Genomic DNA, 21,561 nt, shown 5'->3' with positions numbered 1-21,561 from the left:
GATAGATGGATGTATGGATCGTAGATGGATGGATCATGGATCATGAATGGATGGATTGTGGAAGGATGGATGGATGGATGGATCTTGGATGGATGGATCATGGATCATGAATGGATGGATGGATCATGGATGGATTATGGATGGATGGATCGTTGATGGATGGATCATGGATCATAAATGGATAGATGGATGGATGGATGGATGGATGGAAACCCACTCAGCTGGAGCAGTATACTGTAGCTATAATACACAACACAGATACACACGTACAAATAAACCACAAGGAAACCTCGATACATGAGTAAATATGTTACCAAATAAATAAATGAATAAAGTAAATAAATAAATAAGCAAGCATATTTCTATATAAAAAGAAGGCAGGGGTAAGTGAGGTGGTGCAAGGTTTAAGTTTCTTAACGCCTAAATGTTGAAAAATTACAAAAAGATGATGATAAGAAAACATCAGAAATGTGACCAACTCGTCCCCCGAGATTTGTCGTTATGATGTTTTGAGAAGAGATGATTTAGCTTTTTGGGGGGGGGGGGTATTTCGTTGAGTGCAAAGCGCTAAAAGAACCACATGGGCACCTAGCAGGACTGGAGTCTCCCGATTCGTCTCCGCTTGTGCGTTGCCATGGGAACCCCTCCCAAACCCGCCTCGAGCAGTAAACGAACTGGCGCTGATTTTTTTTCGCCCCCGCAGAAAATCGTCTCTATGGTGTGAAATATGACTTGAAACCTACTTCTTCGAACATAGCTAAATACTTTTGTTTCTTAACTGTCCTAAATCGAGGTAAGGTAAAACGCTGTACTGAAACTGCGATAACATTTGATTTCAGATTTGTGCGGAGCGACATCGCTCTCCCCTCAAACGTGTTATTTGTTAGTAAACGCAACGTACAATGTTATCAAAGTCAGCGAATAAGTGTCTTAAATTGACTTTGATTTGTGTTTATAAAACATACTTCAATAATTCAATTGCAAAGTTGGTCTTTTCATTTCTTTATGTCCAACTGTTATAACCGGGCATATGGTTTTCCTGTTTATAAAAAGTCTGCAAGATGATCAACTATGAGTAGAAATAAGCAGTAATGTAAAATAATATAAAACTAATATAAAGGTAAAGATTCTGTACATAAATGTTTTACTTTTCTTTTCAGACCTCAGTGATTTGTTTGTCCACAAGGGGGCGACACCTACCGCACAAATATCGCTTTTACACTTTTACAGCGGAATTATTTCGAGCATTTTCATTTAAATTCAGCTGAACCCAAACTATGTTGTTTGAAAGCAGTTTCAAAGAGCAAATACAATGCAGTATTATCCATATCACACATGTGTATATACAGCTTTAAAAAAATGTTAATTTTGATATAAGCCGTGCTATGTTTGTTGAAATCAGTTCTTCTGCAAATTTTCTTCCAGAATTTAGGACATTTTAAAATCCAGCTTCCGTTAATTTTATTATCCGTTTACATTTTTGTGGGGATGTGATGTATTATCCATTTTATTCCTGTATTTGTTGCATAGTGCACAGCGGGGGTGACAGTCTCAGTCCCAGAAAGCTGCTGTGGACACTGGTTTTTATGTCCAACGCTCCACTTAATGATCATTTTTGCACAATTTCCATACTAATATGTGTGAATAATCAGATCTTTCCTTAATACATTACAACATAAATGCTACAGTGCTTTTTTGAAATATACAGAAGTGGCTAATATAATAAATATTTATATGCAGGAGCAAAACCAAACACACCCCCCAGCCCTGGTCTAGGCCAATGCTTTTTTTCTTCACAAAGTACAGAAATCGAGTATATAAAGTCTACCTGTATTGTAACATGTTATTTTAGGCTTGTGTTGTTTGATTTTATTGGTAAATTGTCTGATGTGATTAATCAGCTTCTGAGATGCAGTAACAGGAAGGTCCCTCATCCCTTGTCTGTGGGGACAAAGCATTTCATCTCAGGTTTATATTCCCAACTGTCCACTATTATACACTACAACTGTCATACTAGATGTGCCACTATTTCTGTACAAACTGAAATACCCTAAAGATGGATTGTATGACACATGACATTTATCTGGGTACATGCAATGATGCAATGATAGAAGCACTGTTTCAGTCTTGGTAAAATGTAACAGGCTTGTAATATGTCCAGAAGGATGGGGGGTGTGGTGGTGCAGCAGGTTTGGCCAGGACCTGCTCTCCGGTAGGTCTGGGGTTAAAGCCCTGCTTGGGGTGCCTTGTGATGGAGTGGCGTCCCCTCCTGCGTGCGTCCCCTCCCCCTCCAGCCTTGTGCCCTGTGTTGCCGGGTTAGGCTCCAGCTCACCACAACCTTGCTTGGGATAAGCAGTTTCAGATTCTGTGTGTGTGTGTGTGTGTGTGTGTGTGTGTGTGTGTGTCCAGAAGGAGAAAACACCAAAGGCAAACCATAATTAATGGACACCTGACTTAGTCCTTCATAAACTTTTCTCCGTCTGTCCATTAGCTCACTCTGTGTCGGTGTGTGTCTGTCTGTGTGTGTCTCTGTGATGGGACGTTGAGGCCATGAGTGGTGAGATGCCATCTCCTCCCGGTGAGGAAGAGGAGAAGGGACAGGAGGAGAGGCCCAACTCAGCCCTGTCCTCCCGCACCGGTTCTTTGGATGAAGGGCCAGCGGTGGTGTCCAGAAGCCGCGCCTTCCAGTGTCTCGACGAGGTACGTACATCTCGACCGTCAGTTCAGAAATAACAAGCCTGTCGCTTCCTTCGGTTAGACGCGATACTTAAAAGTCTCTCTTCTTGTGCCTATTAAGCTATGAAATGTACGTGAGGTGAATGAAAAAACAAATCAACGCAGTTATAACACAAGATGGAAAAAAAAACTTTATTGCTTTTTAACAAAGGCTTATCATTACTGAAGATCATACAAAAGCTCAAGTATAAACATATGAGTGAAGAAACAGCATAAAACTATGCACGTCTTGCACCAATCAGGAATGCAGATCACATTAGGCATTTTTGAGGTTTCTGGATGAAACGACCTGAAAGAAATTCTTTTTCCTTATCGCATTTTGTAGTATTCCTTTATTTTCAAAAATAAATACTTGATTTTTTCCGTTTGCCAATATTTTTTTATTGTACCATGCGGCAGTTTACCACAATGGAATGTTATCAAGTACACTACCGTTGAGACCATTTTAGGTTGAAACACTATGGATATTTGTAACGGAGAAGTACAAATAAGCGAAAATAAAACGGATAATAACGCTTAAATTCTTAATGAATAAATTGCACCTTTAGAGTATATCTCTGCCGCCGGAAGGACATGCTCTTCACATTTGGCCGGAGACACGCAGAAAAATATCACCTAATATTTGTTATCCTCAAAAACATCGGAGGGTTTTTTTTTTTTTTTTTTTTTTTTTATTATTTCCGCAAGGCAAACGTTGACACTTTACGGTGCGTAATTTTTGGGCCGAATCATCATTTTGACCGCCTTAAATGCTTGCCTGTAGTTGTTCGGGTAGTATTCGCTGGACACGTTGTGCCACGTTCCCCAGAAGATCCCGTTGCGCACGCCCTTGTACCTCTTGTGGTAGTACTTTCCGTTGAGATTGGCAGACATGCAAGCGTCAAACCACCAGCCAGAGCTGTAGTAGGCGCCGCAGTTACCCGACGGGTACATGTCGTTGTCCTTGTCGGGTGTGGTGAAGAACTTCTGGTCGTGGTTGTAATGCTTGTTGAAACGCAAGGCGTCCCCAGCAGTGCCGGAGTAACCGCTCACCGACAGCTTGTAACGGAGGAGCTCGTTGGCCACGTAGAACCGCTCGTACTTGGCGTACTCCCGCACCCCGTTAAAGTCCTCCAGCTCAATGCGCAGGACCATGTCTTTGGCTTTGGTCAGCAGGTGGATGTGGTCGTTGCCCAGCCAGAAATCGGAGCGAAGGTCCCCGAAGCCCCGCTTGTAGTCATCCCACGTGCGGTTGAAGCTGACGCTGCCGTTGAGCCGCTGCTGCAGCACGGTCCAGCCGCCGCCGTAGGACTCCATGTCGCAGTACACCTCAAATGTGCCGTTCCTGATCTCCGGGGACACCCTGTACACCCCGTTCCTCCTGTCCTGCAGCGCGTTGTAGTCGGAACAGTCTCTCGGCGCAATCATGACTGCGGAGAGAAAGCCAAGGGCACAGTTAGTGCTGAATTGGACAGCCGGTAGTGTATCGAAGAGTCGAAGGTTGCAGGTTCGAATCCCACCTCCAGCTGTACTACCCTTAAGCAAGGTAATTACTCTAAAATTGCTCCGGTAATATTATCCAGCTCTATAAATGGGTGAATCACTGTAAGTCGCTCTGGAGAGAAGTGTCACATGACTGAATAAATGTACACGAACGGGCCGCTGCCTGCGCTCTCTGGGCCGTTGATCACGACCCCACATCTGTTCGCATGTCCAACAGCCGCAGTTCTCAAGGGAGCGGTTTCCCCATACAGATGGAAAAGGTCAAATCCAGTCGCTCCAATTCCTCTCTTTGGGTTCGCACGTGTGCCAGCTCGCCGGCTTGGTGTATCCCCTCGACCGCAACTGCCCAAAGGGCCACTGCTTGGGTACACAGACAGGGCTCCTGTGCACATTCAGAAAGAGCTACATCTTCCACCGGAAGTATTTCTTACGATAAATAAGACCAAAGGAGGATTTCCTTGTGTCAGGTAAATTGGCAGTCAAATGGCTGGTGGTAGCACTCAGCCTTCACGTGTCATCATCCTCACATCTTATACTGTAAATACACACACACACACACACACAGAGTCTGAAACCGCTTGTCCCAAGTGGGGTCACGGGGAACTGGAGCCTAACCCGGCAACACAGGGCGCGAGGCTGGAGGGGGAGGGGACACACCCCGGACGGGATGCCAGTCCATCACAAGGCACCCCAAGCAGGACTCAAACCCCAGACAAACCGGAGAGCAGGACCTGGTCAAACCCGCTGTGCCACCCCACCCCCCATACTGTAAATATAGTCAGATGTTAATATGGCAATATAGTCAGACGAGTGGCAAACAGTTGCTTTATGAACTTGAAGACACTATCTGGTCTTGTGAAGAATGGCTCTTCTTATAGATTCGTTCGCCTGCGTGCTCAAAAACTGCTGATTTCATTCCCAGGCTGAGTGCTCTTGATAAACCCGCTCACAGCATTTGCACTACATGTCATAGTTTTTGTGCCATAACCGCATCGATTCATAGAGCGTCGCTTTGTTTCCGACAAGGTGCGACGGACCCAGACGGCCGGAAGCGACGCGCGGGGAGATGCGCGAGCGAACCGTAGAAACCGCGCCGCTGTTCCGGGTCCATCTGAAGAAGCAGGACTTTTCTTCTATGGATGGAGTAATTAGATTAAATTGGTTCCTTTAACAATCGTTGGAAATGTACCGACTCCCAAGTATTAAAATCGATATTAAGCTGAGGGGTCCCATGTCGTATAAAGCATTCATATATAAACCCCTACAACAGCGCAACTATTTTTAATCGTTCAAAGCCGAATGCATTATTTGTAACTGGAACTCGGAACAGTTCTCAGAATCATCGCTATTTCTGCGCCTGGAGGCTGAGGCTACTCTCGGCTGCAGTTCTGCCGTGCCGTGGATGCTCAGGGAAGCTGACGGATGCACTTACACTGTACCGACCCCTCGACGGGGCACTCCCTGGAGCACTGCTTGGAGCACTGGTCCTGAACCTTTTTTTCCACCATGGTCTCCACGTTCTCCCTGCTGAGGAGGTTCATCTCCTCCAGCTGCGCTTGCAGCGAGCTGATCTGGTTGCGGGCGTTCCTCAGGCTGTTCGACATCCTCTTCATCTTCACCTGCATCTCATGCAGATCTACGGCCTGCCTCTCCTTGTCCCCATCGGCCTCGCTCCCCTCCTCCTCCATCCCCTTCCCGCCCTTTCCCTCCTGCCCCAGGTCCGGCGCGGGCCCCTCGGCGCTGTCGCTCTGCAGGCCGCGGTCGGCTTGCGGTCGGCACGCCAGGCAGGACCTCTTTAGCTGGTTCACCGTGGCCCTCAGGCTCTGTAGCTCCTGGGCCGTCTTTTCCATCATCCTAAATTGCTTGGGCAGCTGGATGGTGAGGGGTGGCAGGGTGACCCGGTAAGGGCACTCGTCCCCGTTCTCGCCGAGGCAGGGCCCCCCAGGACGGAGTGCGGCAAGGCAGCCGCCGCCCCCCTGTTCCACGAGCCCTGCGGATCCCGAGAGGAGCGCAGCCGGCAGCAGCACGCTGCAGACCGACAGGAAGCCCAACCTCATCCTGTCCACACCAGAGGCACGCTGGGTGAAATGCCTCGGCCCCCGACAGCTGCGACAGTACAGTAAGGTGGGGGGCGGGGCTGTGAGAGGAAGAGGTGGGCGGGGCTCGGATGGATTACCCAACACTCTCCTTCTTGAGACCTTTACGTTGGGGGGGGTGGGTCATAGGGTGACGATCTAATGGTGTTTCTTGGAAATGAACAGACAGCAGAATGAGGATCTCTTATTGTCATTGCCCTCTTGTGTTTCTGATACTGTTCTGACACTTTTTGCAGCATTTTGTCTTCATTTTATTCTTTTGCAGCTCCGCTCGTGTCAGGAAAATGCTCTCTGACAGTGGGGTCGTATTGCATTTATTATAATTTTAGGAGAACGCGGTTTCCCCTTTATGGCTGCAGATGCCATCGCTGTTTTTGGCGCACGCTGCGGTGAGAAGGAATAAAAGTCAGGGTGGCTTCTTTGAAAGTGTTCGCTGTCATCCCAGAATAATCTTCTGCACATGCAAGAAAATGAGGCCTATTATTTATCCGAGATATCCATCAGTACTTTCCCGAGACCATTTTATGGGTGTTTGTTTCATCTCGGTCACTTATCCGTGAAAGAATTGTGTGTGTTGTTACACCGCTTTGTATCTGAGTGTTTTCAGAGAGACCCGGAAAGCCTTTCTCTCAACACAAGGTACAAACCCTCAAATCTCCATTACGTTTTAAAGCCTCTGTAAGTGTGAACGTGTGAGTCGTCACATGCGTCGTTTCTGTCACGCAGAAATCGCAGTGGCGCGCAGAGATCCGGCCCCGTCCCTCAAAGTTTCCCATTCGGTGCAACTTGCTGAATGGCAAGTTTTGATTTTCTTGTGCTCTTTATTTATGATGTAGCGCTTCCCTATTTATGAGAGCCCTATCTTGGATACCAAACTGAGTGTTTACGGTGGTTTTTTTCCTCCTTACACCCGAGCCGCTGTTTAATCTGTCTGGTTTTAAAAGTTTGATTGGGAGGCAAGAAGGTTGGTTAAGGTCAGTTCCCCACCCCAACCACGACACGTCAGTCTACTGTGCAGTTTGGTTTTTACATTATGAGGTTTGCAGGTGTGATTCCCACCTTGTGCTGTAGTTCCCTTGTTGTAGGTACCTACCCTGTATACAGGTACCTTTACCCTGAACAGGTCTGTACCCTCAATCGCTCCAGTGAAAACTACCCAGCTTTAGAAACAGGGTAAACAGTTTTAGGCACCTTCACGCTTTGAGAAAGTAAACGTACTGTAGATGCGCGGGCCGTTCAAAGGACACGGTGTGTAGAAAAGGGAAAAGGGAACATAAGCCGTACAGCAATATAGTACCAATATAAACCATACGGCCGCCGTGCAGCGCAAGCAAAGAATACGGTCCAGCGAGCCAGTGTTCGGGATGATGATGACAAGGATGCGGTCGTTACTGATTTTTGGCGTAAAAACGGATGCGGGCTGAGCTGAGCGCAGCTGTCTTGTCCACATGTGCGCCACAACGCACTTGTTAGAGTCAAGACAGACAAGATGACGTTGTGGAGTGTGAGGTGCTCATCTCCATGGCTGCGCAAGCAAGCCACCCCTGCGATGCTTTGGGTGGGCCCTTTACCGCAGTACTGTACCACAGTGCCGCAGAAGCCGGTTATGCCGCGTGGCTGTTTTACTCTTCGTTTCCCTTAGTAATTCCGGTTTTCACTCTTGTTCACCACAGCTATTCTCAGCTGGGAAAATCTCGGGGGCCAAAGTGGCTGAGCTGAAAGGCAGTTTTCACCTGCTGCAGGAGGCCTTGAGAAGGTAACGTCGCCGGTATAACGCCCACGAGCGGCAGCATCAACACAACACACCCGTGACTTCTTACAGCAGTCCTTGTGAAATTACCACGTTTAGCCTTTCGGTGAGCCTTCCTTGTCCGTGCGCGTGATGGTGATGAAGCTGCTTTACCTCCTGACTGGGGGAGGCCGCTGCTCATTGTTACTTGCAGAACTTTGCCAAACCGCTGACCACGCTTAAGCATCCCAGAGATCCCACAGGGTCAGATAAGTTGGCAACCGATAGCGCGCGAAGGTCCGGTCCGTTGACGGGCGCCGCCCCGCACCCTACAGCGCGCGTGACTCGGAGGCTCGGCTGCAGAAGGAGGCCGAACGCTCGGGGTCCGAGCCGCGGCGGCGGCGGCGCGAGCCGGAGCGGGCCGAGGTCTTCCCGGAGGAGCCCCCCGCGGAGGTCGGCCGCATGAGACAGCAGCTGCTGAAGTCCCTCAATGAGCTGCAGGAGGCACAGGAGCGTGAAAACCAGCTGCAGTGCCAGCTGGAGTGGTCAGGCTCTTCTCTCTTCCTCCCTCCCTCCCTCCCTCCATCTCTGCCTCCACATATTTCACATTCGCAGCAAGAAATACAACACAATGACATAAAATAGTGTAAGGTTGGAGCAATGACTGCAACACATGGTATCTGTTATGCATGTGGAGTTTTTAAATGAAACAGGGTGTTCTGGGAACAACCCTTTGTGGAGAGATGAAAATTTTTCTAAATGCAAGACTACATGATAATGGATTGATATTTTTGATGATGATCATGAAATATGGTAAACAATACGTCAAGCAAAGGCGCTTTAAGTCGTGAAATATTTTTATTGAAACCATTCTGCCTGTTACCGACGGCGCCTCTCCCCGTACGTTAGGGGCCGAAATGCTCAGGGGAGGTGGGCTGTCTCTTCCTCCTCCTCGTGAAGGAAACAAGCACATGTGACAGGCAGATGCTCCAGATAGGAGCTGCTCTTTCAAGTCCAACGCCGGACCTTGATCAGCAGCCAAGGCAAAGCGCGGGAACGTGCTTCTCGCAGTTCTGCAATTCACCCTCGGCTTCGCACATCTTATTTTTTTATATCGACCTACTGAAAGTCATGCCTGGAAAGATCATTCCAACGCCACTTTTCCTTCTCCTACTGGTTTGTCATTTTATAGGCATGTCAAAAATGACCTCTGGCCCTCACCAAACTCTACATGCAATATTGACGTCACCTGGTAAATTGACGTATTATAAAGAGGGACGTTCACACGCAGGAGTATGAAAGTATAACCCACGTGAACAGAAAAGTTGCTGCATGCATTTTTACACATGAAACAACAGAACATAAATGTATGTATTGTATGTATGCATGTACACGATGCATACAGCCATATTTACGTTGACCATCTTCTAAATGAACAATTATTTCATTGTCCTGCTAAAGTTAAAGTTTCGTTTTTTTTTTTTTTTCTCTCAACAAGTCCGGACTCGCTGGGTTGCATTGACTTACATGTTCGCGGGTCACGCAGGTACATAAATGTGAATATGTGTTACTTTATTCAGTTTGCAGACAGAAAAGAGTGTGCTTAACATGGAAGTGGAGGCACAACGCAAAGCAGCTGTAAGTGCTACTGATACATCGTTAGGTTTACACTGTACCTTTTTTTTTACTATATTTTTATGTCATACACACACATTGACCGAAACCGCTTGTCCCAAGCGGGGTCGCGGCGAACCGGAGCCTAACCCGGCAACACAAGGCACAAGGCCGGAGGGGGAGAGGACACACCCAGGACGGGACGCCAGTCCATCACAAGACACCCCAAGTGGGATTTGAACCCCAGACCCACCAGAGAGCAGGACCCAGCCAAACCCGCTGCACCACCGCACTCCCTTCTTTATTTTTCTATATTTATTTTTATATTTTATTATACTTTAAATTATTTTAATATTTTTGTATTTATTATATATATTTATTTACTATACTTTTACCTGTTTATACTACATTGTGGGGCGCGGTGGTGCAGTGGATTGGACCGGGTCCTGCTCTCCTGCGGGTCTGGGGTTCGAGTCCTGCTTGGGGTGCCTTGCAACGGACTGGTGTCCCGTCCTGGGTGTGTCCCCTCCCCCTCTGGCCTTACACCCTGTGTTGCCGGGTAGGCTCCGGTTCCCCGCGACCCTGTATGGGACAAGTGGTTCAGAAAATGTGTGTGTGTGTGTGTGTGTGTGTGTGTGTGTACTACATTGTTAGTATAAACAGGTGTATTTATACCATTGAAAGCCATGTAAAACTCGTCCATGTTTTGCTTCACCTAAATAAGACATATGTTAATGTGAATACCAAGGTTTTCAGGGTGTAAATAACGGTTTTTATTGATTATTTTCTGAGTCCAGTGCCACAAATAGTTAAAATTTTTTTTGAAAAAAAGGCACCAAAGTAATATAAGTGTTTTAAAAAAAAATTATGTATGTGATTAGGAGTTATCGATAATTTGGAAATGCCTTTATGCAGCTACTCGTGTGATGAACTTTGGTTCATATGGAGGAAAGAAGCAAAGAAACTGCACTTAAGAATCACACGTCTGCATCTAAGTGTCTCTTTCTGCTAATGTAATGTACATTAATGTAACGCACACATTGTATTTTATATGAGACGTACGTCGCTTTGGAGAAAAGCGTCTGATAAATGAATACATGTACATGTAAGATTACTAAACAACTTTGAGGATGATTTGCAGATTCTGAAAGGTGTGAGTGGAATTGTGGGTGGAGGTGGAGCGCTTCAGTGCGTAAGGCGTCCGGTGCGAGAACGCCGGTTTGCGGCGCAGCCTGCGGCATTGATACGAGCTGGTTCCTGTCTGCAGGAGCGAGAGCGGAAAGTCCAGGTACTGAAGGATAGTTGCGAGGAACTGGAGGAGGAGATTGCTCAGAGGAGACTGGAGATCAGGAGCTTGAAGGAGGACTTGGAGGAGCATCAGAGGCACGTGCAGCAGGAGCGGCGTGAGCTGGACAACAAAAAGGAGGAGACCGAGTTAAAAGAGGCAAGTGTTTCGGAACCTGGTTTCATCGGCTCTCGCCGGGACATCCTCTAAGTTGACCGTCCCTTCCTGTTGCTCCCCGGCAGGCTGAACTGGCCCAGCTCCTCTGTGTGCCTGCCCAGCTGAGGAAGGAGATGGAGAGGATCGGCCGCAAGAAAGCGTAAGTGCACGGCTCCTCCTGGGCCAGATCCCTGGAGGCAACGAGGGAGTCAAGAGGAGGGGATGAGGCAGCTGTGTCATCTTATAGGGATTCTGGGTGCTCCTCGCCTGCTTGTGAGAGGGCAAAGTCTTACCGCCCAGACTTGGCTGTCAGCTCACATCTGAAAAAGTACCAGTAGTGAAGACTGCCCTCTACAGGGTCACGGAGAAGAGAAGGGCAGAGCTGGAAGGTCAGCGCTCCGAGGCGGGGACGCTGCTGAGCAGGATGGAGACGCAGGTGAGGGCACTGGAAGAGCAAAGGGGGGAGATGGTGCAGGAGCTGGAAGGGCTCCGAACCCACCTGGAGGCGGAGGAACGCAAGCGTGACATCCTACAGCGGGAGCAGGCCATGGCCAGAGAGAAGGAGGCTGCCATCATGGCACAGAGGTGCGTGCAAAGAGCTTTGCGACTTTAATAAGTACTAATAATCGTTCTTTCTCCATTATGGTTTCTAAATGGCTCCTAGTCTTGAAAAACTGTACATTGTATGCAGACATTGTACTGTATTGAATCCAAATATGAACCCACGTGGGTTTGTTGGACTGGCTGATGGGGGTCCCTCAATGTGCTGGATTCCCTTGGCCGGGAGCCAGCGGCAGCGCAGTGACGGTAAGCGTTCTGCGAACACGGCTGAGATGAGAACCACATGCTGGAGCTGCGGATGGGTGGTTTCAGTCAACGGCGTAGGGATTGAAAGGAGCCCTAGAGTGACTGCAGTTCTGTTTCCAGAGCTGCGCTGGACGTCAACCTCAGTCACACAGCCTCAGAGAAGAAGAGCCTCCAGGAGACCCTGGGCAGGAGGCTGCGTGAGAAGGACAGGCTTCTACGTGGCCTCAAGAAGATGGAGCTCCAGCTGAAATTGGCCAGTGAGGCACAGCTGGACGTGGAGCTGCAGTACACCAAAGCCAAAACTCAGGTGGGCTCAGACACAGTAGCTTAAGGGTGCCCACAGGTAGGCGGTAACGGCAACAACATGTATCTACGGTATTGGATCGGTCCTTTCTCCCCAAGCTGCTAAAGTGAGGAATATGATAAAAGCTCTTCAACCTAGGCTTCCATGTTTCAAAACCCATCCAACGTGTTCTGCCCCCTTGTTTTATTTCCATTCCGTTTCAATCTTTGACTCCTGAAAAGTGTCTTGTGTAAAAAGGGACATAAACAATTTCAATCATAAAACGATATATATATATTGATACGTCTTTGAAATTTTCCATCTCTCCACGCAAGATCACTCCCAGAACACTGTTTCATTTAAAAACTCTAGATGCATAACAAATAACATCTGCTGCAGTGATTTCTCCAGCCGTATGCTATTTTACGCAGATACTTTCAATGTTATTTCACTTGCATCATCTGTCATCGGTTCATAAACCAAGTGTACTAGGATATAAAGGATACATACTGTATGTGTGTATATATAAAGGAGGCTCCTCAGTGTAGCATAAACCGACCAGGCTCCTCAACTTGATTTATTAATTACTCAAAGGTCACCTTTACCACTAAGTCATGAGCCATAAAATCTACTTAATACACACATCTTTTTATTCATGGGTAAGATTCTGTAGTAGGGGGTGCGGTGGGGCAGTGGGTTGGACCGGGTCCTACTCTCCGGTGGGTCTGGGGTTCGAGTCCCACTTGGGGTGCCTTGCGATGGATTGGCGTCCCGTCCTGGGTGCGTCCCCTCCCCCTCCAGCCTCGTGCCCCGTGTTGCCAGGTTAGGCTCCGGCTCCCTGCGACCCTGTAGGGGACAAGCGGCTCTGTGTGTGTGTGTGTGGTGTAAGATTCTGTAATTCTGCAAAAATACAAAGCGATAGAAAAGACTGCGGGAAGTGAAACGATAGATTATTGTCTTGCAAGTAAATGCTGGCGTTTCCTTTCCTTGTGAAAATGTAAGAAACCAACAACGTTTTCAGTGTTTCTTCGCACATAAAGACATGACAGATGCAGAGGCAGTGTGGGACTACCTAGGCTATGTTGTTTCTCTCTGTTGCGTTACAACATCGGGAATTTGCACCACGGTTCGTGTCACTGGTGTCAGGGGTTCCCATTTTCTCGTGTACCCTTTAACGAGGTAAACCGCAGATCACGCACTTCCAGTTGAAAGAAACAGGAAAGCAAAAAGTGATTCGTAAGCACGTCGTAAACATGTTGCGAAGAGGACGTTTCACAAGAATACGCTTCTCGAGCATCACAGTCTTAGGGCTCACGCACATTGACGCGTCATTTAACAATGAAGTCGCGCCGATTGTTTAATTTTCAAGAGGAGAATATCCTCAGCTGTGACCGGGTTCGAATTGGGCTTTTAATGTTGCACCGTAGAATGAAAACAAAGGAAATAAGACTCAGTTCGAGGGTTTTATACGGCCCCAATAATTGTTTTGCCATTGTGTGCAGGAGGTGTCTAACCGTCTAATGGTGCTTTCGAGATTTTTCCCTGATGGGATAACTGCTCTCAGACGTATCTTTTCTTCCAGAGAGACGCCCTGCCCAGGGGAGACGTGGCACTAGAGCAAAGAAAGGAGCTGGAGAAAGAGGTTGCAAGTCTGAAGCGTAACTTGATTCAGCAGGTGAATTTGCATGATGTTTCCAAGGAGCAGATAAAATGCTCTCTGAAGTCAAAGGATAGTAGATGATGAGCTTGATGGTTTATCCTTTTGTGGAACAGCAAAGACAGATGTCGGTTTTAAAACGTGTGCGTGTTCAGAAGCTGAGCCAGCGACCATGAGGGCCCAGCTGGGTCTGGGCTGATATAAACGTGAGAGCATTGACATGTGTGTCACGGACTGTCGGTATGACGTATCGGCGCTGGCTGTCATGCCGTACAGCTGACGCATCGGTGGTGAAAGTCATTTCTGTGCATCCGATGTGCCGCTGGTAGAGTCAGCCTTGTTTGTCAGCTTACGCGTCAGTTGCGTGCAGCAATCGGCGGCGGAGGGGGAGGCAGAAGCGGCGGAGCAGTCCTTGGTGCGGGAGCAGGCGCTGATCCGGGAGTCCCACCAGCGAAGGCAAGAGCTCCACCACCTGACCTGCTTGACCCAGATCAAGGCTGATGAGAGGGAGCAGAAGTCCAGGGAGCTCATAAAAGCCAAGGTACCCGTTCAACCGGGATCGTCCGCTGGCATTTCCGCACCTGTTTTAGCGTGATAGTCCTCATTGTGCCTCGGCCTGTTTGGCAGAGATACTCCACCAGAGTCTTTATTGCTGGTAGCACTGGAATCTCCCAGCACTGTTAGTGCTGATCTCTACAAGCCGATGATATATCAAGACTAACCTTATTATTGTGATGCTGTAAGAGCTAGCGTAATAAAGGACTGTTAGATATAGACACGACCGCTGTATATCCAATGTATTATAGTTCATTAAAGTAAGAGTGCAGTGATTCATCAATGAAGAAATGACTCAATTAAATCAGCGCAACACAAAGTTCCATATGTGTGGAGAGTATGGAGAAATGCTTGAGAGAGACGCACACCAGGATCCATTTCCGGTAATGACTTCCTACAGCAACGATTCAGCCGCATCGAGCAAGAGCTGAGAGGCAAAAGACTGGTGATACAGGAGCACAAGAAGCAGAACCAGGAAGTACAAGCCAGGTACTCCTACTGTTTGTTTTCCAGTCAAGCACTCTTTCCATATTGACTAAACCATTCCCGCTCTACAATCGCCCCGATAAAGAGGGTGACGTGTAGGGTGAGTAAATCTAAATGTTGGATGGTGTGTCCCACCGCTGTCACTGACCTGTGTGTGTGTGGGTGTGTGTGTGTGTATACATGGCCTCTGCATGAGTCTTTATGTGTGTGGCCTTAGGCTGAGGGTGTTTGCCAAGCTGTACGACATCCTGAAGGCCGAGAGGAACAAGTGCGTCAGCCTCATCCAGATGGCCTCTCAGAAGTCGGCAGAGATGCAAGAGAAGTCCAAGATCCTGGAGAACGAAATTGAAATCCTGCGAACCACTGTCATCAACAAGGAGAAGTAAAAACACATCTTACACATACATCAGGCTGATGCAAATTTGCTTGTATCCCAAGATTTGACTGGGTGGGAATCAAAACGTTTCCCAAATTTTTTGATTTTTCAGTTAATGCCGGTAGGAGTCAGGATTATTATCCAACCTACATCTGACAATCTGTACTTGCTTTTTTTTTTATTGTACATCTCGTAGAATTTTTTTGAAGTTATGTTCAACTAATCCTTGTTTTAGGGTTTTCTGAATAATTTTTATTTTCAGCTCAAAGTGGTTTTTAAATTTTTTTTTAAGTTCCATCAGCAAAACCATCCCCATAGCAGTTTCTCACTGCCCTGCCCCCCCCAAATCCACACCCCTCACTTCAGATTACTTCAGAAGTCCCGTCTAAAGCACGTCCACAGTCGTGCACTCCGGGACAGCCTTAAGAACGACATCTCCAAGATGGCCTGGCTCCTGCATGAGATGCACGACAGACGGGAGGAGCAGAAACTGAGCATCGGCACTCTGACGCACACCATCAACATGCAGGAGCAAAGTCTACTGCAGATGCAGAAGCGCAACAACAGTGCTGTGCAAACCCGCAACGACCGGTGAGCCACAACAGACCCTCCATCTGGTTTGCACGCCTCTGGCTCGGCCTCAGCATCTCGTCGAGTTTATGATGACTTTGTCGAGTAGTGCAAGCTGCATATGCTCTGTACACTGCTTAGTGCATTCTGGGTAACCTCTCTAGACTTCCACTCAATTTATCTGAATTCTGGGTAACCTTTGTAGACACGTATGGTGAGTCCGTGAATTTTGGGTAACATCTATAGAAATACGCACTGAGCCTTTCTCAGAATCTGGAATGTCCCTGATAGTGGCATCCAGCTGCTGGAGCGAGAAGAGGAGATGTGCATCTTCTACGAGAAATTGAACGTGCAGGAGAGCCTGATCAGAGAAGGAAGTATGGAAGTCCAGGCCATGGAGCAGGAGATCCACTTCCTCAACTTGCTTGTCAGGGAAGAGAAGAGACAGATTGAACTCCTGTGCAAACAGTTGCCCAACAAGAAGGCCCTGGAGGAAGAGAGCACCAAACTGCAGAAACAAGTAAGATATTTCAGGTGTTGGCCGTAAACAAAAAATGCTCAGACTGTAGCCATTCATTGCCATGAACAGTACATTTTTCATAAACTCATCATTAGGTGTGACTGAGGGGGGCGCAGTGGCGCAGTGGGATGGACCGGGTCCTACTCTCCAGTGGGTCTGGGGCTCAAGTCCCGCTTGGGGTGCCTTGTGATGGACTGGCATCCCGTCCTGGGTGTGTCCCTTCCCCCTCCAGCCTTACGCCCTGTGTTACCAGGTTAGGCTCTGGCTCCCAGCGACCCCGTATGGGACAAGCGGTTCGGACAATGTGATGTGATGTGATGTGATGTGATGTAGGTGTGACTGGCCTGAAGAATCTGATTAGGGCAGACGCTCATCCAAGAGACCACATTGTCCTGGGGATATGAGCAGGGATTAACACGTGCACAGCTGTTGATATCTTTGCCCTGAAATTATAAAACAATGTTCGAATGAAGGGGGGCGCAGTGGGTTGGACCGGGTCCTACTCTCCGGTGGGTCTGGGGTTCGAGTCCCGCTTGGGGTGCCTTGCGACGGACTGGCATCCCGTCCTGGGTGCGTCTCCTCCCCCTCTGGCCTTGCGCCCTGTGTTACCGGGTAGGCTCTGGCTCCCCGCGACCCCGTATGGGACAAGCGGTTCAGACAATGTGATGTGATGTGATGTAGGTGTGACTGGCCTGAAGAATCTGATTAGGGCAGACGCTCATCCAAGAGACCACATTGTCCTGGGGATATGAGCACGGATTAACACGTGCACAGCTATTGATATCTTTGTCCTGAAATTATAAAACAATGCTCGAATGAAAATTTGCTTGTTTCACTGTAGTGGCTCTTTCTGCTCAAAAGAAGTTGGGAAGCAGACAGGTCACCTCCCGGACTCTCTGATAAATGTATACAGAGCTTCTCAGAGAGGGGCAGCTAACATTGACACAAAGCAGAAACCCGTTCAGACCGGCCAGCAGCGAGCCTGTCGCACGAAAGGAAACACGGCCAAAGAAAGCCCTCCACAGAAGTTTACACCTATGATAAACATTTTCTCCATTTGTATTTCACGTTATGCATTTTTAAACAGGGGAATATTATGTAAGGATACTCCATATATAAGGCAAAGCGCTATAAACTTTGATGATAATAAAAAGGCAGTTTCCACCCCATTAATGACCGCGACCATTTATAGCCAAGACTCGCTTGAAGAGCTCCGTCACAAAGTGCTATAAATTCCTTTTCCAAAATTAGGTGGACCACTTTTGTATTGTATCATGTAAACAGTTACGATTTTTTCCATAAATATGCCTCGAACTGTGACTTGCTCAGATAAACATTTTACCAGCAGATCATGTTACCTCCCTTGTTCTAGTCCTGGCTGGTTCCTCTTTACAACCAGTCAGGGGGACAGATTCTGACACGGGTTACAAGCAGAATAGCGCTTGCATAGATCTCCGCCTGCTGTCAACCTTTCGGGGGACCAAGGGGTGCAATAAAATAGTGATGAAAACATTGACCGAAGTCCCACGGTGGGCTTTGTTAATGTACCACTAGGCAACGTAGGGTACGTGGAGTTGAAGTTGAGGCTGACGCTTGGTAACCACCAGGACAAGGTCCGTACAATCACCCGTGAGAAGCTCGTGTCACCTCAGCCATTGTGATTAGATGCGTTACCCTCTGTGAGATGCAGCATTAATGGTTTAGCAGTCTTGCTCTGGTAGGGTGTAGCCTCCTGGCTCAAGAAAACACTTGCGCTGGCAGCAGGAATTACTAAATACTAAATCTGGGGGACAGCTGGTAGTACAGTGGTTAGAGCTACTGACTGCATGTACATTTTTTTTATTTAGCAGATGCTTTTCTCTAAAGCGACTTCCAATGAACTCACTGTGGTGTTACCAGCCCACACACCTCATTCACTGTGGTGACTTACACTGCTAGGTACTCTACTTACACTGGGTCACTCATCCATACATCAGTGGAACACACACACACTCATCATTCACACACTATGGAGAAACTGAACAGTATGTCTTTGGAGTGTGGGAGGAAACCAGAGCACCCGGAGGAAATCCACGCAGACACGGGGAGCACATGCAAACTACACACACACTGAACGGGGATCGAACCCATGTCCTCTCGCACCACCCAGGCGTACTCGCTGGGCCACCGTGCCGCCCTTTGGACCCAAAGGTCACAGGTTTGATTCTTACTTCTAGCTATAGTACCCTTGAGCAAGGTACTGCTCTAGGAAACAAAAAAAAAAAAACATACCCAGCTGTATAAATGGGTAAATAATTGTATCTTAACATTTTAAGTTGCTTTGGAGAAAAGTGTCAGATAAATGAATGACTGTAAATCTACTTTGTATGTGAATTCCTTATTTTCATGGAAAAAGTCCTGTTCAAATCCATTCATTTCAGTGCCCATAGAACACAAGAGAATGTTACTGTAAGCACTACTCATTCACAGGAACTTATTGGTTAGAGCACTTGGTATGTTGTAAAGGGCAAGATTTTACAAATGTGTTGGTTCTATGGTTCATGGCAATTCGTGGCTGTTGTCCTAAATATTATATGCCAACGATGGTCGCATCCCTCCTTCAACGGAGGAGAAAGAGTAGGAAGCCTTTCAGAGAGCTTGGCAACTGGTTCAATGCCTTTTGTTGGCCAGATGTCATACTGGACCAGTTCCTTGAAACACTCTCCACTGGCTTGTCTGGCCTCTCTGAAGCCACATGAAGACCTTTGAGCTGCAGCCTGGGGTTTGTCAGCCAGGTTTAAACTACACAAATCTTAAATGCTTTTGCTGTCTTTTTCTGTTCCTCATTTCATTTCTGCATTGTCACCAGATTTCATACAAAGTGACCGTTGATAATGAAGAAGTACAGACCTAAAATCATTTTTTTAATAGGAAGAGGACCGGATGTAACTGTCAAACAAGGGTTATTGACAAATCTGTCTTTTACCGAGGATTTCCTTATTGGGAAAGTCACTTTCTCCTAGGAATTTGGAGACGGTTCCTCTAATGCTTGTTTCCAGAAGTTTCCTTAGACCTGTACTGAAATGAACAGGATGGAGAAAGAGAAGGATCTGCTGAAACCCACTCCAGATGGCACCCCTAGTACAACTTACCAGGCCGTTGCAGAGCAGCTTCTGCACTGGACAACTAGCTTCAGAACAGGCTGTGTGTGTTGCCACTTTACTTTACACTCATCAGATTAATTTTCTAATTTACTAATGCTCTGTGGATTGCTGTGAACACCTCCTTTTCTTTGCTGTTACTGCTTTTTGCCTCACTGGGCACCATGGAGCCAGGCATCTTCCAGCTAAGTCAAAAGCAAAAACATGGTTTGAATGTAGTCTTGGCCCCATGTCTTCCTCCTGCCACCCAACCCAAGGCTCTTTAGTCCGGTTACATTCAGCTGCACAGTGCTTCCTTTTCCATAGCTCTTGGAGTGCAGGGAACGTATCCCGGTCTTGGCGAAAGCTCTGGAAGACCCAGCTCAGGAGAACCGTGCACACGAGCTGAACGGGCAGGATCCATCCCATAACGAACTTATCAAGAAGATGGACCAGGTGGGACTAAGTGTACCCCTGTTCTCCATTGTTATTTCTCTTTTAGCAATGGCTGTTGTGCCCATCATACTTCCTCAGTATACAATATCAAAGTACCTGAGCAGTAAAAACCCTGCACTGGATAAAGAGTATTACTTGCGGATGGATGTACTGTACAACACTGGTTCTAGGCTGTGCTCAGTTTATTTAAAATGTGTGTATTGACATGTCTGTGCATAGCTGGAGGCACGCCTGGTGCAGCAGGAGGTGCAACTGCTAGAGAAAGAGCTGGTGTATGAACAAGTGACTCGTCTTTCTGAGCGCATCCAAGCCAAGACCCAAAATCGCAAGGAAGAGTCTGTGGAGCTGGCAAAGAAGGCATGGCTTCCCCTGCTATACCATTATCTCTGTGTGTGTGTGTGTGTGTGTGTGTGTGTGTGTGTGTGTGTGTGTGTGTGTGTGTGCGCGCGCGCATCTTCACATCCATTTTCTCACAAAAGTGGCCATGGACTAAAGCTTCATGTAGTGATTTTTAAATCTGTCCTTAGATTTTTAATTGCAGCCTTACTATAACACATTTTAATATCATAAAAGGTTAAATGATTATCTGATGGCTTTAAGGCTTCCTACCACTTGGGCTGTGCCTTCATTCCATCCCCCATACCACACAGATGAATGAGCTGCAGGGACGCATCAAGGACACCACAAGAAAGATGATGGCAGTGGTGTCAGAGCTGTCCATGCATCAGGCCTGTGCTATGACACTGCAGCGTGAGGTAAAGGACCAGGAGCTCCACCTGGACTGCTGCCGTCGCCGGCTGGAGGAGGGCCTGCCGCCTTCACCAGAAATGGAGCTGGAATGGCAGCGCATCCTGAGGGAGGAGCGCCGTCGCAGGACCGACCTCCAGGAAAGAGCCAGGGTAAGGAAGAGCCTCAGGCCCAGAAAACACACTCAGAGCAACTTACAAAAACTGATGGTTTCTGATATCTTTTTTATAAAGCTCATGTTCTGATCAGTACCTACTGAGTGTCCAAAGTGTAACTCCCAGAGCAAACATATGGCAAAATAACACTATGTGGAAGGTAATGTAGTCTGTCCGGGGTATATTCCGACTTCCCTAGAGCCCTAAACTTCTGAGGTAGGCTCTCGATTTTCACAACCCTTAGGTTACCGACAGCGAGCGAGTCACGGACCGGGCATCATAGTCCGTTTAGTTTTTAAACTGTAAAATCAAATGATCTTAATCTCCTTGCACCGACACACCGGTGCTGAGCGTTAAGAGTGTCTGTGATCTTGCAGCGGATAGAGGAGGAGGAAAAGAACAGGCTTCCCAATGGGGCGTACACTACAGCCGAGCCTCGACCCAATGCCTACATTCCCCAGGGAGACAACCTGCCGCTCCCACGGCCCTACGGAGCTCTGGCCCCCTTCAAGCCCAGCGAGGCCGGTAGCAGTATGAGACACATCCGCAAACCTGAGCCCAAGCCTATTGAGATCTAGCACCGTCAAGCTATTCGTCTTAATCTAGTCCTGCCTAATCAAAGGCATACAACTATCATTGTTTGAATGTTAAAGAATAAATAGCCCTACCCTACTTAAAGACTTGTGCAATTGTTACATTTCATGTGAATGAAAAATACTAGCGCTTGTCTTC

General features: G+C 47.6%; 2 protein-coding genes across 2 annotated transcripts; one reads left to right on the top strand and one right to left on the bottom strand.

The window, feature by feature from the left end:
* Positions 1-676: 676 nt before the first annotated feature.
* On the top strand, positions 677-21,493 carry ccdc146 (coiled-coil domain containing 146). Its single transcript, XM_018730210.2, has 19 exons — positions 677-793; positions 2,548-2,700; positions 7,988-8,070; positions 8,379-8,588; positions 9,624-9,681; positions 10,925-11,101; positions 11,185-11,258; positions 11,456-11,683; positions 12,026-12,212; positions 13,771-13,863; positions 14,216-14,386; positions 14,801-14,889; positions 15,104-15,268; positions 15,629-15,853; positions 16,124-16,352; positions 19,799-19,927; positions 20,147-20,284; positions 20,578-20,826; positions 21,207-21,493. Exons 2-19 carry the CDS (start codon positions 2,551-2,553, stop codon positions 21,405-21,407), a joined length of 2,856 nt encoding a protein of 951 aa, XP_018585726.2. The 5' UTR covers positions 677-793; positions 2,548-2,550; the 3' UTR covers positions 21,408-21,493.
* Positions 2,845-6,296, bottom strand: fgl2a (fibrinogen-like 2a). Its single transcript, XM_018730211.2, has 2 exons — positions 5,651-6,296; positions 2,845-4,145 (listed from the first exon to the last, which is right to left on the bottom strand). The coding sequence occupies exons 1-2, from the start codon at positions 6,273-6,275 to the stop codon at positions 3,439-3,441; spliced, it is 1,332 nt and encodes a 443-aa protein (XP_018585727.2). The 5' UTR covers positions 6,276-6,296; the 3' UTR covers positions 2,845-3,438.
* Positions 21,494-21,561: the final 68 nt, after the last annotated feature.

The sequence above is a fragment of the Scleropages formosus genome, chromosome 21, assembly GCF_900964775.1.
Source record: "Scleropages formosus chromosome 21, fSclFor1.1, whole genome shotgun sequence".
In the NCBI taxonomy this organism is placed as follows: domain Eukaryota; kingdom Metazoa; phylum Chordata; class Actinopteri; order Osteoglossiformes; family Osteoglossidae; genus Scleropages; species Scleropages formosus.
This window is presented reverse-complemented; position numbering and strand designations above follow the sequence as displayed.

Bases quoted from the DNA above. Each gene is read 5' to 3' on its own strand.
- ccdc146 (XM_018730210.2), top strand. From the start codon at position 2,551: ATGAGTGGTGAGATGCCATCTCCTCCCGGTGAGGAAGAGGAGAAGGGA. The intron at 2,701-7,987 runs GTACGTACATCT...TGTTCACCACAG, and splicing joins CCTTCCAGTGTCTCGACGAG to CTATTCTCAGCTGGGAAAAT. The intron at 9,682-10,924 runs GTAAGTGCTACT...TCCTGTCTGCAG, and splicing joins AGGCACAACGCAAAGCAGCT to GAGCGAGAGCGGAAAGTCCA.
- fgl2a (XM_018730211.2), bottom strand. From the start codon at position 6,275: ATGAGGTTGGGCTTCCTGTCGGTCTGCAGCGTGCTGCTGCCGGCTGCG. The intron at 4,146-5,650 runs GTAAGTGCATCC...TTCTCTCCGCAG, and splicing joins CGTCGAGGGGTCGGTACAGT to TCATGATTGCGCCGAGAGAC.